The sequence below is a fragment of the Dendrobates tinctorius genome, unplaced genomic scaffold (genome assembly GCF_039654945.1).
Source record: "Dendrobates tinctorius isolate UK_male_01 unplaced genomic scaffold, ASM3965494v1 ptg000039l, whole genome shotgun sequence".
Lineage (NCBI taxonomy): Eukaryota > Metazoa > Chordata > Amphibia > Anura > Dendrobatidae > Dendrobates > Dendrobates tinctorius.
The window spans coordinates 19,510,987-19,529,367 of NW_027361707.1; the positions used below are offsets into that span (position 1 = coordinate 19,510,987).

At 45.3% G+C, this 18,381-nt stretch overlaps 2 protein-coding genes across 3 annotated transcripts; one reads left to right on the forward strand and one right to left on the reverse strand.

The window, feature by feature from the left end:
* Window positions 1-11,006: 11,006 nt before the first annotated feature.
* Window positions 11,007-13,093, reverse strand: CFAP184 (cilia and flagella associated protein 184). Of its 2 annotated transcripts, XM_073574531.1 has the most exons (2): window positions 12,550-13,093; window positions 11,007-12,489 (listed from the first exon to the last, which is right to left on the reverse strand). In XM_073574531.1, exons 1-2 carry the CDS (start codon window positions 12,821-12,823, stop codon window positions 11,054-11,056), a joined length of 1,710 nt encoding a protein of 569 aa, XP_073430632.1. In that variant the 5' UTR covers window positions 12,824-13,093; the 3' UTR covers window positions 11,007-11,053. The 2 variants fall into 2 exon arrangements, with proteins under 2 accessions (XP_073430632.1, XP_073430631.1); XM_073574530.1 differs by having other exon boundaries at window positions 11,007-13,093.
* On the forward strand, window positions 13,074-17,911 carry TADA2B (transcriptional adaptor 2B). Its single transcript, XM_073574533.1, has 2 exons — window positions 13,074-13,403; window positions 16,798-17,911. Exons 1-2 carry the CDS (start codon window positions 13,134-13,136, stop codon window positions 17,788-17,790), a joined length of 1,263 nt encoding a protein of 420 aa, XP_073430634.1. The 5' UTR covers window positions 13,074-13,133; the 3' UTR covers window positions 17,791-17,911.
* The last annotated feature ends 470 nt before the right edge of the window (window positions 17,912-18,381 follow it).

Genomic DNA, 18,381 nt, shown 5'->3' on the forward strand with positions numbered 1-18,381 from the left:
TTTATGATCACGAAACGGCCCATCTTCCTAGGACCATCCTAAACCTTTATATTGGGTGCGATGCTACACCAGGGATAAAATAATAGAATTTAAGGTGGGGTGCGAGTGCTGGAATATTTACAATGGGGTCTTCACTCATACTCATTAGGATAGGGATTTATGCAGGTAAACTACCGTAAACCTTCCTCCCGTTGAGTAATTTTCCTTCATGAACGGTTTGAGGTCCTGTAGAGGCCGTTTCGGCGTCGTGTTGGCTCGTCTGACACCTGCACACTTGCGTTATCGCAGGGATCATTGATCCCAACTTTTTTTTTTTTTTTTTTTAAAGCTGCTGCTGCTGCCACATGAAATTTAGCTCACGTCATCATATGTGTAAACACTGATTTCAGTCTGTAAATTAAATTTTGTGGATTTTTTTATTTTTGTTCCGGGATCCCCCCCGTGTGGGGTGGTGGTCTGTCTTCACTTTTTAAAAAGAGAAATTTTTTTTTTTCTTGCTGTTTTTCGTTGTTTCTCTAAATGTATTTTGTGTATACTTTTTTTTTTTTTTTTTTTTTTGTGTGTGTATAATGTCAGAAACTGTTATATTAGCAATGCAATATTCCACTTTGCACAATGTATGGGGTGTGAGGGGATGTAAGAGGGTCTCATGGTGTCGAGTTGTGGACACAGCTGCGTCTCTGGTTAGTATTATACCAAATCGATATTTGATGGCCGATGAGGTACGTGGGCGTCAAAGGTAATTCAGGGATTGTGAATATATAAATGGGTAGCACTGATACGATATTGATCGTATGGAAGGGATTGGACTTATTCCGGCTGCAAACCATGCTTGTAGGTTTGTACGTATTGGTGCCTAATTTAAAGGTGTTGTCGAGAGCACAGATGGCTGCAGTCGGGGAAGCCACTCAACATTGGATTACGCTGTAGGGTGGACGTAAAAAAAAGCATATTGGGCTTTCATCAATGGAATAATTTTGGCTCCCTGTGGTGGTTCACTACCACTAATAAGGCCAGTTTTTACACGTCTGAGACTGGTGGTCCAAATCTGGATTGCGATGTCCGGGTCGGCCACCGGTCTCCTACCCAAACTTTGCACCCTCAAATAAGACTGTTGGATACCCATTTCCAGTCCACACCATGACTGTTTTGGACAGCTGGGACCCCCTCTCGAAGGGAGTCTTTCACCTTGGGCCGGGATCACACATGCGAGAAACATGGCCGAGTCTCGCATGTTAATACCCGGCACTTGGATTGGAACATGCGGCCGCATAGCATTGCATGGAGCTGCACGCTCCAATCCGAGTGCCGGGTATTAACATGCGAGAGTCAGACGTTTTCTCGCATGTAAGATCCCGGCCTTAGTGATGGCGTGTTTTGAGGATGCGCAATTATTTACTGCATGGTAGAGGGTCTACTGATCCTTTTTAAAAGGGGTAAGGAAAATATGGCCGCCTTCCTTCAAAAACAGTGACACATTTGTTTCTAGTATTAAAATGTTCCCTCCTTCAGCTTTGATGGAGCGGAGTTGCAATACCAGACACAGCCTATAGACAGATGTGGCGCTATTCCTGGAAGAATGTGGCCATGTTGGAAGTTCTTAGCACAGCTGGATTGGGCCCCCCTCCCCCCACTGATCACATTATGGCATATTCTTGTCGTTCTTTTGTCACTTTTATAAAGTTTGGTAAAGGGAAAGAGGACAACAGACTTAGACTACGGCACCTGCAAATTAGCCCTGCTTGGGTGAACCTTAATCCAGAGAAGAACTATAGAAATATTATTCATACTTTTGGGTTGGACAAGCGAATGATCCTAGAAGAGTCGCTTTCCTTCAGTAGCTGGCTGCATCAAACTGAAAAGGACATGAGGATAGACCTGTCAATAAACTACGGTCAGCCAATCAGCACTGATGAGGGGCGAGTTCTGCTTTCTGAGTGGCTGAAAAGGGCTCAGAGGGCGGTCCACACGATGCTCCTCCCTTGTGCCCTTTTCAGTAAAATGCTTACACACTATACGGCCTTTCACAAGCATTGAAATTCTGCATCAAAACAATTATAAATGTTATCTAAAGTTATACGATGAAAGAACCGACTAAATGGAACCACATTTCTGGAATTCTCAAATTTCAATATTTTGATACAGGAAACAAAGCAAACAATCTAAAAAGCCGTCCTTTCCTCCGTAGTTTTTTGAAAGTAAAAAAATGAATACGAGTTCTGTGTGTGCAAAATGTACAGATTGCTGTGTAGAATTGCCTGATTCGGGGACTCTGGTGTAATAAAACAAATTGTACTTTTTGAAGTGTAAATATGGATTTTATTAAATAAATTAATGTAAAATCAACCCGGCTGTGTGTTCCTTCTTTACTTCCATTACCTGTGGAAATGAGACAGTCTGCAGTTCTGTTCCTGGACCAATCCGCATCAAAGGGAATATATACGGTAGTCAGAAAATTACATATTTGTTTAAATCAGGTTTGTGTATTTAAAAAAAAAAAAAATGAAATTATAAAATTTTTCTCCCCCGGATCACAATTTGTATTAAAATAAAAAACAACATTGAAATCTTTCAATTTTCCCAGTGGCCACTGGAGCTTATTTAGAATTCAACATCCTGTTTTAGGAAACAACACATGTACATAGCCGCAATGAACAGGAAAAAAAAAACAATTGCAGTTCTCATACTCTATACTCTAAATTTCCTGTTCTTTCAGGAAATTCGTATGTACGGTACACCAAGGGGGTTGTCCGGCCTTGGGCTATGAGTCTGCAGTGAATCCTCACATTGTGCAGACTGCGAGGATTCTCCGATACCGATGGTATCGCCCGGTGGTCGGCGCTCATAGCAAGTCAGCAATTCTGCTACATACAGGCGATCTGTTCATTGCCTGTATGTAGCAGAGCCGATGGGGTTATGGCAGCTTCTAGTCTCCCACAGAGACAATTGAAGCATGCCAAAAGTGTTAAAAAAAAAAATAAAAATTAAAAATGTAAAAGTTCAAATCACCCCCGCTTTTGCCCCAATCAAAATAAACAATAAAAAAAATTAACCTGATCACTAAACGGCGTAATGAGAAGTCAAAACACTAGAATTACATTTTTTCGGTCGATGCAACATTGCATTAAAATGCAATAACGGGCGATCACAAGATCGTATCTGCACCAAAATGGTATCAATAAAATGTTAGCTCAGCTTGCAAAAATAAACCCTCACCCATCCCAAGATCATGAAAAACAGACGCTATGGGTATCAGAAAATGGCGCAATTTTTTTTAACAAACTTTGGATTTTTTTTTTTTTTTTTTCACCATTTAAATAAAAATGAACCTAGACATGTTTGGTGTCTATGAACTCATAATGACCTGGGGAATCATAATGGCAGGACAATTTCATAGTAAACATGGTTAAAAAAAAAAAAAAAATCCAAAAAACAGTTGTGGGATTGCACTTTTTTTGTAATTTCACCTAACTTGGAATTTTTTTTCCCGTTTTTGAGTACATGATATGGTAAAACCAATTATGTCTTTCAAAAGTACAACCTGTCCCCCAAAAAACAAGCCCTCACACGGCCATATTGACTGAAAAATAATTTGTCTCTGGAAAGAAGGGGATAGAAAAACAATTGCAAAAATGAAAAAGGGCTCCGTCATGAAGGAATCCCTCAGGAGAACATCAACCGCGACATCAGGAGCATGACCAGGCATTGTAGGGAGGTCATACAGGCACGTGGAGGCCACACACACTACTGAGCATCATTTCCTTGTCATGAGGCATTTCCACTGACGTTGGATCAGCCTGCATTTTGATTTTCCACTTAGATTTTGAGTATCATTTCAAATCCAGACCTCCATGGGATATTCATTTTGATTTACATTGATCAGTTTTGTTTCATTATTCTGAACACATTCCACTATGCAATGAATAAAGATTTGCAACTGGAATATTTCATTCAGAGATATCTAGGATGTGGGATTTTAGTGTTCCCTTTATTTTTCTTGAGACTAAGATTTTAAGTCATTTTTGGGATCTATATATTGGAAAAGCCCCAAAAGTGATACCATTTTAAAAACTGCACCCCTCAACCTATTTAAGAGTCGTTCATTAACCCTTCTTACGCTGTTCAGGAATTAATACAAAGTGGCAGGACAAGAATGAAAAATGTTTTGGCTTTTTTTTTAACCAGCTAAGGCTATATTCACACACTGCATTTTTGCTGCGTTTATTTCTGCAATAAAAAACCCTGCTCTTTAGGCAGTAAATAAAAAAGCTGCTTACAAAAAGCAGGTTTTGCTGAATTTTGTTGTTGGCACTTGAGCATGCTGATAAAGTAAAAAAAAAAAAAAAAATTACAATGTAACTTCTTTAAGGTTTTTGTAGCAAAACCTGATGCCTGCGGTTTTTTTTTTTCTGCATTTTTACACTTATTCTTTTTATGGGTGAAAAAAAAACCGCTGAAAGAAATGACATGCTGCCGTTTTCAAGGACGCAGAAGCTTTCCAAAACAAGCAAGAAAAAAAAAAAGCAAAAACAAAAAAAAAACAAGGTGTCTTCATGAGATTTTTGGAATCTCCTAGACTTTGGAGGGAGTTAAACATCCGTGTGCGGCACCAACACCCACTGTGGCTGCTACAGCATGGTGTCCGCTATAGTGTACAACTCGCAGCCGCCGCATCTTCACCCGTCGGTAGACGTTGTTCGCATATCTCATGGCTGGAAACAGACGTATTGCTGCTCACAAGGTGGTAATAGATAGAAAGCAAGCAGGTGGAAAGGTGTATCGAAATGTTTAACCTCACCATGAAGCACCGAGCGCTAGTGCTTGGTTTGGTCAGTCATTCTGTGCTGACAGTCCCTTTATTTACCGTAGACAGATGAACCAGAGCTTTGGCCACTCGTGCACCTTTCACTGTCTACAGGACTGCTGAAAAAAGACAAATGGCCACTGGGCTTTTCTGACAGGACATTTTAGAAACCCAATCCTGGGAGTCCCAGTGGTTGGACCCTGCACTCCTGGTTTTGGCTTACACATACTGATGTACAATACTGAACGTGGCGTAAGTGTTGGATAATTTTATGCTGTAGTATTAGGAGGCGCTTGCCTTTTAAAGAGAACCTGTCGCTAGGTCAAAGTAGTTTTTTTTTCCCACTCTGAGGCCGGGACCACACATGTGTGAAACACGGCCGAGTCTCGCATGTTAATACCCGGCACTCAGGAGCGGAGCGTGCGGCCGCATAGCAATACATGGAGCCTCACGCTCCGCTACCGAATGTCTGGTATTAACGTGAGACTTGGCCGTGTGTCTTGCATGTGTGATCCCGGCCTGATGTTGATCCTCTGTGTTCTGCTTTTGTTGTTGTTTTTTTTTTTTTTTTTTTTTTGTTTGTTTTTTTAATCTGCCATATAGTTTCTCAGATATGGACCTTTTCTTATTTAGTATGCCGATATGCTATTTTTTATGTGATGTGGAGCGGCCCTCGGGATACCGTGAAATAGTCTTTAGGCTGCTTTGCATAATTACCGTAGACCACAGAAATTAGCACAATGAACCTAATAAATAAAAAGGCCGGGCGATCGGCTGGAATTACGTAAGACTAAACACCTGACCACTTCTCACTTGGTGACAGGTCCTTTTTAAAGGATAGTGTGGAGACACGAGGGACGGTGGGTGCTCTCATCCGCTGGCTCGGCTGTCTTTAAGGCTGAGTGCAGACGGAGTTTTGAGCCCTGCGGATTTTTCCGTGCAGAATGGAAGAAAACCGCAGGTCAAATGACCTGCATTTTTCCTGCGGATTTCTTCCATTTTTCACGCGGTTTTCATGCGGTTTTCCATTGCGGTCTCCCCCCTGCGGATTTGGTGACAGGGGAGATAGAAAACCGCACAAAATAAGTAACATGCTGCAGATTTTGTACCGCACGAAAACCGCTCGGAAAAATCCGCAGCGTCTGCACAGCGTTTTTTTTTTCATTCATTTTAAAGGTACTGTACATCACAATGCGGATATGCAACGTTTCTGCACGGTAAAATCCGCTGCGGAAACGCAAATCTGCATCGTGTGCACATGGCCTAAAAAGACTGCACGGGTCGGGGCTCCTTCCCCTTGGGCCGAACCCTACTCAGACCAGACTCTGTTAAGACTTGGGTCACCAACAGTAATCAGCATATATTACATTACACGATGGTGCCAATGACAGAGTCTTAAGGTACTGTCACACTTAGCGATGCACCAGTGATCCCGACCAGCGATATGACGCGGTCAGGATCGCTGGTGCGTCGCTAGTGAGCTGCCAAACAGGCAGATCTCACCAGCGACGCAGCAGCGGTCGCTACTTACCTGTCAGACGCGGTGATGAAGACGTCCGCCCGCCCGCGTCCACGTGTCGCTTGTCGCCACAGCAGGAAGCTGACGACGAGAAACGGCCCAGGCCGTTCTCGCGCGATCAGCGATAACCAGCGGGGGAGCCGGTCGGAGGTAAGTATCAGACACAGCGATATCGCTAGTGACATCGCTTAGTGTGACAGGCCCTTTACCCTTCCGCTGGCTCACCAAGGATTAGAACCTCTGCGACTTCGAGGCAGCCAGAGCCAACTACCCTAGCCAGCAGCACCCCTCCTTTTGGCAGGAACCCTCAGCAAGGAGATGGCAGAAACCAGAAGGAAGTTAACGGAGCACATAGTATGTGACCAGATTGTCTCGACCTGAGTTATCCAAACGACATTGTTGGCTCAGCAATGGGCAGTGGAGCAGTTCTGTAATCCACCAGCTGGAACTGTGGCTCCTTGGCTGATGTCCTGTAGAATCACATGTGACAGGAGCAGGCCCCTTTATATAAACCTCGGCTCCCATTTCAGGGAACTATCCCACAGGATTGTGGGGGAAGACGATCATGGCTGTTCCTTAATTGTTCGATTGCTCAATTAGTCTCGACAATTGTCCTCCAAGTGGTGCAGACTAGTACACCACATGTGGTTGATTCAATCAATAATTCCACAAACTGGCATACAAAAAAACGGTTATCCAACAGTATCACATGAAACAATGGCTCACATCCCTTGACTTATTGAACAAAGGAATAGTATGTCTGGCATAATTGAGAATAACTCACCCCCGCTTAAGTGGCCAGATTGATGCTGTGTCGCAATAGGTGATAACGTGCAGATCTCTAGGGGCCCGACTGCTGGGACTTGTTTCGATTGGCAATGGAAGAAAGGAGTGGCAGGTCGGATGCTTGAGTCATTCTTTTCTACTGGGCTTCTAAAAACAGCCAAGCGCAGCGCTCTGCAGCTCCATAGATGATGACTAGAGCGGTGGTCGAGCATGCACACAGCGGCTCCATTTTAAAGGAGAGAAGTTTCCCATTCTGCTTATCAGTGCAGGTCCCATCAGTGTAGGGCTGTGGAGTCTATGTGCACCCAAAAATCTGGTAAGTCCTATTTTTTTTACTTGCACCTGGGAAAGCAGAAATTGATCCAAAAAAAAGAAAAATAGGGAGCTGTACACATTAATCAATCAGATTCCAGAAAACAATTTTAGGAAACCCTATTGAAAATTAAAGATGCTATTTGATTGGTTGATAAATGTAACATTCCTCCAGGCACAGATGTGCAGCGCTGTGGAATATGTTAGTGCTATATACAGTACTACAACTATTGCATAGTACTGATGAGTCTGGAGCTGTGGAGGCCAATACGGCTTTTGATCTATTGTGTTCCTTGAAGAACGCTCCTACTATTTTGTGGCCCGCGTGTTCCGTCTCCTGTGACTGTGTAGTCTGCAGTGAATTATACATCATGTGCCCCAGCTGCTGCAGAACATCACTACACACTGTATATGCTGCTACTTGTTGAAAAGGATGAGGGAGTGTCAAATGAATCAATAGTACACCGGAATCTCCACCGTTCTTTATAACGAGGTTCTGCAGCAGCTGAGGTATGTATGATTGTATTCACACTTACAAGCTGTAGATTCTTGGCAGCGACCTATATAAATGTACTCTGCTTGTGGGGTCATCTAACACAATGGCCCCTCAGTGGCCACAATACCTGTTGAGGATGTGTTCTTTTGCCAAAATATGGCCACTTTGCTCCCTCCCCTCTTCCAAAGAAAAAAAAATACCGTTATTCCATACCTTCACACTAAATCGTAAGCTAAAGACATCCTGTCCCTTCTCTGTTTTAGCAAACATTTGTATTCGCCTCAAATGAACCATTCTGGAGCATTTTATCGTAAAACTCTGGATCGTGTCGCTCCTCTGGTCATTCATGAATGGACGACCATGTCCCTACACGACGAGTACTGTGCTTGAATGATGAGTAAGGGCAAACCCCATTATTTGTTCCCAAGAATAAACTGAGCACCGAACAAGAGGTGATAAGTGTATGATTGCTGGGGGTCCGACCACTAAGACGAGATCCCGAGAGCAGGGGGTCCCTGATTCCTCTATGTTAATGGAGCTGTGATGCTCCATTTGGCTCGGCATATGTTTTCCATGGGGAGAATATTTTGTTTCCCAGGGGAGATGCGTGACTTATAAGTCTCCTCACTCTGACAAACCAGGCTTGGCTTGTCACTCACTACAGGGAGAAACTTTACTTCTTAGACCTCAGTCCTGAGCCTCTCACCTAACCAAATCAGATCTCATACTTTGCACTGATGAGGGGTAATACCCCAAAACACTGTTTCTGCAAACTGAGATTCTGGTTTGGCTTTTATCCAAAGGCATATTTCAAGGCTCGTTAAAGAGTCAATATTGACATTTAGGTTTGCTGCTCCCAATAGGTGGTGCCAGAGTTTTATCCCTCTACCTCTCTAAAGAGGCAATTCGCATATTTAATTTTCCAGAGTACCAAGCATGGCTTAAAAGTCACCTCACTCTGTCATGCCAGGCCTGTCTTGTCACTCTCCACAGGGAGAAACATTACCCCTTAGAACCCATGGGGAGGACAAAGGGATCATAAACATCATGTGGTAATGGAGAGTTGGAGCCTCACACTTCAAATTGTCGGACCAATATTGGCAGGCTTGACCAATTTTAATGATTATGGCGGCTATCTCACCATCTACAATGGGTACGAAAAGTATTCAGACCTCTATAAATTTTTCACTCTTTGTTTTATTGCAGCCATTCGGTAAATTCAAAAAAGTTCATTTTTTTCTCAATGTACACTCTGCACCCCATCTTGACTGAAAAAAAGCAGAACTTAATTTTGCAAATTTATTAAAGAAAACTGAAATATCACATTGTCATAAGTATTCAGACCCTTTGCTCAGTATTGAGTAGAAGCACCCTTTGAGCTAGTACAGACATCTTCTCGGGAATGATGCAACAAGTTTTTCACACCTGGATTTGGGGATCTTCTGCCGTTCTTCCTTGCAGATCCTCTCCAGTTCTGTCAGGTTGGATGGTGAACGTTGGTGGACAGTCATTTTCAGGTCTCTCCAGAGATGCTCGATTGGGTTTAGGTCATGGCTCTGACTGGGCCAGTCAAGAATGGTCACAGAGTTGTTCTGTAGCCACTCGTTTGTTATTTTAGCTGTGTGCTTAGGGTCATTGTCTTGTTGGAAGGTGAACCTTCGACCAAGTCTGAGGTCCAGAGCACTCTGGAAGAGGTTTACATCCCGAATATCTCTGTACTTGGCCGCATTCATGTTTCCTTCAATTGTAACCAGTTGTCCTGTCCCTGCAGCTGAAAATAACCCCCATAGCATGATGATGCCACCACGTTTCACTGTTGGGATTGTATTGGGCAGGTGATGAGCAGTGCCTGGTTTTCTCCACACATACCACTTAGAATTATCACCAAAAAGTTCTATCTTCGTCTCATCAGGCCAGAGAATCTTATTTCTCATAGCCTGGGAGTCCTTCATGTGATTTTTAGCAAACTCTATGCGGGCCTTCAAATGTCTGGCACTGAGAAAAGGCTTCCGACGGGCCACTCTGCCATAAAGGCCCGACTGGTGGAGAGCTGCAGTGATAGGTGACTTTGTGGAACTTTCTCCCATCTCCCTACCTTGAGTACTGCAGAAATTATTTTGTAACCTTGGCCAGATGAGTGTCTGAGGAAAGGGTCTGAATACTTATGACCATGTGATATTTCATTTTTTTTTTAAATAAATTTGCAAAATTTTCTACATTTCTGTTTTTTTTCAGTCATGATGGGGTGCAGAGTGTAGATTAATGAGAAAAATAATGAACTTTTTGAATTTACCAAACGGCTGCAATGAAACAAAGACTGAAAAATTTAGAGGGGTCTGAATACTTTCTGTACCCACTCTATAATGGGTAAAATTGCAAAGTACTTGTAAAAAACAGTAACTTTGCAAATTACCTATTAAAACTACTCTGTGTTTTCCAGTTCTCGTTGGTAAGGATACTGGCCATCTCTGCAGTCTATCAGTGGTGGCCAGTTTCCCAGGCAAGTAGTGCGAGCTTGCAAGCACTGCTCTGAAACTGAATTCAGCCAGCTTTGGTGCACCTGAGCCCCTCCGATGTGGCATAGTCAGAGATCAACATTTTCAAGGGTGCAGTTAGGGTCAGTGACTCAACCACACCACATGCACAAACTGGCAATCGTCAGGAGAGCAGGAAGCCAAGAAGCAGAGGAGAGATGTCCTCCTGAAGATAGAAGATGAGAGCTAAGAACCTGTACTTCCATCACATGACAAGTAAACATTAAAGGTTCCTATCTCAAGACGGCAAGCGAAGATCTTGAGATCTGTTCACAGAAAGTATATTGGAAACTTGTAAACATTTTTTTTTTTTATAACCACAGACACCCTGATGGCTATTGACATGGTGGCTTCATCGTCTAGTTTGTACATCTCTGATCTGTAGGCAGGTGGCCTTCGTAGTAAGAAATGGGGGCATTTATGGCTCTATAGATCTGTCACATCAACAGGGCACTGTAAGAATTTAGCCGGTAAGAAGCCAACCCCTATAACAACCCATGTCCGCCTATCTAGTAGTCAGAAAATATAAAACATTACATAACCATGTGACCAAGATATTTCCATCATAACTGATTTTATTAGTCTTCTGGCTCACACGCTCATTATACGTCAATCACCAGCTTCACCTCACTGATTTTCTTCTCTAACCCCTTACTGGACAGAGTTAGCTCTGCATGCTGTCGTTTCAGATTCTCCAGGGTCTGTCTGAGTTCTTCAGCGGCGTCCACCTTATCTTCAAAGTCCCTGAGAAGAACCTTGTTACCCAGAAGGCCGCACTTTTGCTTCAGTTTCAGGTTCTCCATCCTCAAATTATCTCTGGCCTGTTTAGTCTTTGTCAAAATGTCCCGTTTGTTGCCCACTAGGGCCTCCACCTCCATGAGTTTCTCTTTTTGTTCTTGATTCTCCGCTTGGACAAACTGGAGCTTCTCCTTGACGTGAGTGAGCACTTGCACCGTGTTGGTAATTTTCTTCCTGAGTTTCAACAGCTCTTCATTCCTTTCCTCGATCTTCTCGTTGTAGGTTTGGTTTTCAATTTTCAGTTGCTCGAAGTCGATGAGGTGCAGACCTTCTGCCAGCTCCTCCTTGGAGCGGAGGGTGGATTCATAGCGGTAGATGTGATTTTTCAGCTTGATGTTCTCTAGGCGGACTTGGATGACTTCCTTCTCCTTGCGCTCTTCCCTGGACTGTAATAAATCGACTTCTTGGATCAGGGATGAGGCGGCGTGTTTTCCAGCTCCTTGCTTACTCAGGCTACACAAAGAAATCTTCTTCTGTTCTTGGAAAGCCTGCCATTCCTTGTCTACCTTGCTCACAATGTCCTGGCACTGAGCTCTCAGCTCCTCCATCTGCTCCTGATGCAAAACAGCTTCTTCTTTGTACCTCCTCCTCATCTCCTCCAGGCTGGTTAGATACTTCAGGTAGCGTTGCTCCTGATCACTTGCGCGTTTCGATGTTGTCTCAAGACGGGTCTCCTCTCCTCTCTTCTTGCGGAAATACTCATAAAGCTTGTGCTGGAGCTGAGCATTGTGCTGTAGGATCTTATCACGTTCCTGGACCAGAGCGTGGTACTGCTGAATCAGTTCTTCTCGAATTTGCTCCTCATGGACCATCTCCCGCAGCTCGTGGTCCTGGTTCTGCTCTGCGTCCTCCTGATCTTCCTGTTCCTCGAGATGACGATGAGTATCTTCCTTGGGTTCCTGACCTGTCTCAGCGACATCGAGGAATTGTGACAGGTCATCATTGGTGCCCTCCGGTATTTCACCTTGCTGCTCTGATGGGCCATCTTCTTCCACTGCCTCAATGCTTTTTATGTGCTCGGTGCTAGCATCTCTGACACTTTCTGACTTGACAGAAGCTTCAGGAACGCTGGTGCCCTCCTGGCTAGTACCAAAGTCTCTGGTGCCCTCTAATCCCCTGCTTGACTCATTGGCACCCTCCAGGCAGGTATTCGGTGCTCTGGTGCCTTCTACAGTGGTACTTGTCTCTTTGATGCCCTCATGGTTAGTTTTCGGATCCCTGGCGCCCTCCTGGCTGGTACCTGGGTCTCTGGTGCCCTCCTGACCAATGCCTGGCTCTCTTGCGCCCTCCTGGCTGGTACCTGGCTCTCTTGCGCCCTCCTGGCTGGTGCTGGGCTCTCTGGCACCTTGCTGACTTGTGCCCGGCTCTCTGGCACTTTCCTGGCTGGTACCTGGGTCTCTGGCGCACTCCTGACCAATGCCTGGCTCACTGGCGCCCTCCTGGCTGGTACTGGGCTCTCTGGTGTCCGCCTGGCTGGTTCCTGGCTCTCCGGCAGGCTCTTGACTAGTGCCCGGCTGTACAATAGGCTCACGAACAACAACAGGTGTTCTGTCACCGCCGGTCACGTCTTCCATGTTGCCGAGCCGTCACCACCACCTTCACGGACTGGATGGCTGCAGCTTGTGTATTTACCTTTCTCTGGGTTTCCATGGAGACGCGTTGTAGTAGGAGGAGCCACGGTACGGCGCTCGCTATATTACCAGCCGTTGATAGGCTAAAGGGCAGTGACGTCATCAATTACTAATCCTGCGACCAACCGCCAGAGCCCTTTGAGAGCTCAGCCTAGGAGAGAGTAGAAGTTTCTTGGAGCATGCGCAAAGCAAAGCGAGCTGTGGTAGGCGGGTTCCTTAGTGGTTGAAGCTCAACAACAGCTCGGCGGCCAAGATGGCGGACCTGGGCAAGAAGTACTGCGTGTACTGCCTGGACGACGTGACAAGCCTGCGCATCCGCTGCACCGAGTGCCAGGACATCGAGCTGTGCACCGAGTGCTTCTCAGCGGGGGCAGAGATCGGAAATCACCGTCGGTGGCATGGATACCAGCTGGTGGACGGGGGGCGCTTCACTCTATGGGGGCCCGAGGCGGAGGGAGGCTGGACGAGCAGGGAAGAGCAGCTGCTGCTGGATGCTATCGAACAGTTCGGCTTTGGGAATTGGGTAAGTTGTGGGCTGCGGCCTGTAGGGGGCGGTGGTGTGTGAGAGCACTACAAGTCCCAGCACTCCCTGCTCCTCTCTTTTTTTATTGATACTTTCATACATTTGTATTTCATTTATTACATATATTATTTTAGACTTTTGTGTAAATTTTCACGATAAGTTGAAAATAAGTTTTTTGTTTTTTTTCTCTCCCTTTCTTCCAACAGCCATAACTATATATATTTTTTTCTTTTGCGGGACAGGTTGTAGTCTTGTGTGACGTCGTTCATTTTACAATAAAATGTACCGAAAAAATCCAAGTGGTAGGAAAACCCCCAAACTTCACTGTTTATTTTTGGGTTGTACTGGCTAAAAGAATGTTAATAGAATATATATATATTGGTCTGCATTGGCAGAAAATGACAAGACAAACCAAATTTTAACTTTTTTTTTTTTTTGTGGATGGAGCCGTGTGGGACTTTATGTCAGGGCGAGCTGTAGATCTTATTAGCTCCTCTTTAGGGTGAGGGTACCGTCACACTTGGCGACGCACCAGCGATCCCGACAATGATGCGACCTGGTAGGGATCCCTGCCCACCTGCTTGTTTTCCATCGATCTCCACCCTTCCCTGGCTCTATGAAGCCAGAGCTGTCAATCAGAGAGAGTGGGGATGAGGGGGGATAAGCAGGTGGGAGGGTGTACTTAAATTTCCAAATTTATTGAACGTCCAGGAGTTTTCCGGAGCGGGTCACTTCCACGTTACGCATCGTGGCCCATCGGCAGTTTCACACCAATATTCTCCATATATGGTGACACTCATCTACAGTTATGGAGTCATCCTTCATTACCACTACTGCCGCCTACAGCTCTTCGGTCCCTGGTGTTGCACATAGGGTCGCTGCAGTCCTGGTCTGAGCTGTGTCCCTGCTTGTCCTTTGTGCATCTGAAATACAAGGGATGGAAACATTACAAGTAGAAATAAACTTGCACATTGTCACGGCAGCTGCTGCACTGAGTAGTAGACGTCCTGTGCCTGCTGTCTGGGCTGATGATACATGTTAGGCTAGTTTTACATTAGCATTTACGGCCGCAGCGTCGGGCTGCGCACGGCTGCCGCTAAGCCCCGCCCCCTGCTGCACCTACGCCGGTAGCACCGCCTACGGACGCATGACGCTGCATGCGTCCTGCGTCCCCTGTCTTTAGCAGTGGGGACGCAGGCCGTGCGCAGTATGCGTTTGGCGGCGCATGTGTCCTTTTGACGCTGCGCCGACCAGCGCCAAATGTAACAGGTTGCAATTTGGTGCGCTCGGCGCAGCGTCAAAAGGACGCATGCGCCGCCAAACGCATACTGCGCACGGCCTGCGTCCCCACTGCTAAAGATGGGGGACGCATGCAGCGTCATGCGTCTGTAGGCAGAGCTACCGGCAGAGGCGGGGCTTAGCGGCGGCCGTGCGCAGCCCGACGCTGCCATAAAAACGCTAATGTGAAACTAGCCTAACATAGTCTATGATGGTACCGCACACCGGAGGCTTGTATTCTCAGAACTTCCAAATGGGAAGTTGAAAGGGTGAACTCTGGCAATGTACAGGTAAATACTTTAAGGGAATCCATCAGCGAGTTTTTACTATGTAATCTGAACACAGCCGGAGATAGAGGCTGAAGCACAGAATTCAGGGATGTGCCACTTGTCAAAGTGCGTGCTGTAGTTTACTAACTGAAGGAAGAGATTAACATTGGTGGACTAGTCCACCGACGCCCCTTCCTGTGATAGGCAGCTCACTATCTATGGACTTTGTACATAGAGAGTCTCATGTAGGCGGGGTTAGCTTTCTCGGCTCTGCTTCATTCTAAATCTAAAAGCTCTGATTGTGTTAGAACTGTGGCATCCAGTAATCAAAGTGATACATAATTGGATTCAGGATCTCTTTGCCTACATGACGCTGCTCAGTTGAGGTAGCAAAAACCTGCTGACAGATTCCCTTTAAGAACACTAAATTATGTCCATGTGCTTAGGGGTTTTCAGAAATGTTGTGTCCTAGGGGCAGTTTGTTGTAAAATAGTGTCTATCCCTATAAAACCAAACAAATCGGCAAGCCCTACATGTGTTGCTGCTGTCGAACAGCTGCCTGACATGCAGCCGCAAGAACTCGACCATATATTTTGAGCGCGCCATAGATGCTCGGTTAGCACCCGGGCAGGCTCAGATATCACCTTAAAAGAGCACGTTCACTTATCACTAGTTGGCACCAAAAATTGTATCTAAAAAAACACAAGTAATTTACATTGTGGTTTTATGGGCATAGGCTGCGTTTTTCCTTCATGCTGAATTCCCACATCAAAAACACAACTTAGGCTCTACTCAGCACGCTAAGCAGTGTGGGATTTTTTTTTTTTGGACACACATGCCAAAAAAGGCCCGGTAAGAATGTGCTTATCCAAGTGCAATTTTTGGAAGTGGGAGAACCATGAACGCTCAGCTGTGGAATGAAAATCTACTCAAAAACTTGGTCTTTTTATGCCGCAAAATAGTTGTGAATGAGCGTTCTTGGTAATGTTCCTTTCTTGATAATCTCCCAGTGTAAACAGGCGATTTATTCCCCACAGGAAGGAGCAAAACACTGGTTGGTTGGGTGAAGTGATCTTTTGTGCTGCATAAAAGCACATTATTCTTGGCAGCGCACAGTGCTGTGTAAAGGGGCGAGAACAGTGGCAGCCCATGCACACAGTGCTGTGTAAAGGGGCGAGAACAGTGGCAGCCCATGCACACAGTGCTGTGTAAAGGGGCGAGAACAGTGGCAACCCATGCGCCACAGTGCTGTGTAAAGGGGCAAGAACACTTGCAGCCCATCACATTGGTTTATTAAAGATTGTTCATGGTGCGTGTTCTAGAGCGGCTGACTTGTGTAAACATGCTATTAAGTGACTTCCGATCAGTAAATAGTTACTGATCAGTGGTCATCTAATCTGGTGTGTAAACAGACCCTTAGTGCCAAGTTACTGCAGCACTCAGAAGCCAACTTTTATCTTGGGAACTGAAGACCTGTTCTCACTAGTGATGAGCGAGTGAGCTCGGATAAGGCGTTATCTGAGCACGCTCAAGTCCTAATCAAATATTTTCGTCGTGCTTGAAAAAAAATGCTCGAGTCACTGCGCTGATCGACAGCCGCAACACATGCAGGGATTGCTCCACTGTCTTGATCCTGATAATGATTGTAGCTTGCGTGTGTCTATGTGCATTCTCCATCTTGTAGGTAGCCCTTTGATCTTGGCTACTACAACCATGCTTTGGACTTGCTCCATCATGCAGGTTGTGTTCTGACTCATGATCTGTGGACGTTGGTTGTGTTGTTGGCTGTGCACCATGTATATTATACCACTTGGCTAATGTGACTCTTATTTTGTGCTTTCTATCAGGAGGATATGGCTGCTCATGTGGGTGCGAACCGGACTCCCCAGGAAGTGATGGAGCACTACGTCAGTATGTACATCCATGGAAACCTCGGCAAGGCATGCATACCGGACAACATTCCCAACAGAGTAACGGACCACACCTGTCCTACAGGTGGTCCCCTGTCGCCCAGCCTGACCACTCCATTACCTCCCTTAGACATCACTGTGCAGGAGCAGCAGCAGCTGGGGTACATGCCGCTACGTGACGACTACGAGATCGAATATGATCAGGATGCTGAAACGCTAATCAGCGGCCTGTCTGTCAATTACGACGATGACGACGTTGAAGTAGAACTTAAAGAATCATGTGTGGATATGTATGTCCGGAAACTGAAAGAACGGCAAAGGAGGAAAAACATCGCCCGGGACTATAACTTGGTACCAGCATTTTTGGGAAAAGACAAAAAGGATAAAGAGAAGCCTGCCAAAAGGAAAGTCTCGAAGGAAGAGAAGGAATTGCGGTTAAAAATAAGGTCGCTTTATCAGTTTATGTCCTGTAAGGAAATCGAGGACTTCTTCGAGAATATGCACAAAGAGCGAATGCTGAGGGCGAAACTTCGAGAACTACAGAGGTACCGGCGAAACGGCATCACCAAGATGGACGAGTCGGCAGAGTACGAAGCGGCCCGCCACAAGCGGGAAAAGCGGAAAGAGAATAAAAACACTGCAGGCAACAAAAGAGGAAGGGAAGACGGCAAAGAGGGAGAATTTTCCGCCATCGAAAACCTTCAAGGTTTCGAGATGTTATCAGACAGGGAGAAAGTTCTGTGCAGTTCTTTGAACCTGAGCCCTACCCGTTACCTGACTGTCAAAACCATCATCATTAAGGACCACCTTCAGAAAAGGCAGGGGATCCCATCAAAGAGCCGCCTTCCCAGCTACTTAGACAAAGTCCTAAAAAAAAGGATTTTAAACTTTTTGACCGAGAGCGGCTGGATATCTCGAGACGCTTCGTGAAGGGTTTTTTTCACATTTTTTTTTATATATAAACAGTAACTATAATATATAAAAGCCTTGTACAGACGGAGACATTACTTGTATATACTGTATTTTTTAAATACACTTTGTTTTATTTGTACAGCGATTTATTTTTCACATGCGTTAGAATGAAAGCCACGGTTCTCTTTCCAATACTGAAGAGGTGCTACCTAATCTCTAAAACGGCTAAAGTTTACCTTTTAATGGGGCATTTATGGAATAAGAATTTCATGAGCAACGTGCCAAGAACTAGTTTCTAGTTGGGTGTCGTCTTTATTTATTGCAAAAACTTTGGCTGTGAAGGATCGGGGAATGGTAACATATCGAGGGGTCTATTTGTGGCAGTGGTGGCCCTCGACCTGCCATACAGGAGGGGATAGGTTGGGTGGTCCTCGCGGTGATGCTGCCATTGGATGGTACTTGATGTCCACACTGTGAGACCGCTAGTGAGCGCACGTAGGCCGAGTATACAACTTTTACATCCGGACGCGATTCATTGGCCACGGATGGGTATTTTGCACTGCTCTGCTTAATGATCTGCACTGTGACTGTTGGAGACCAACGAAACCT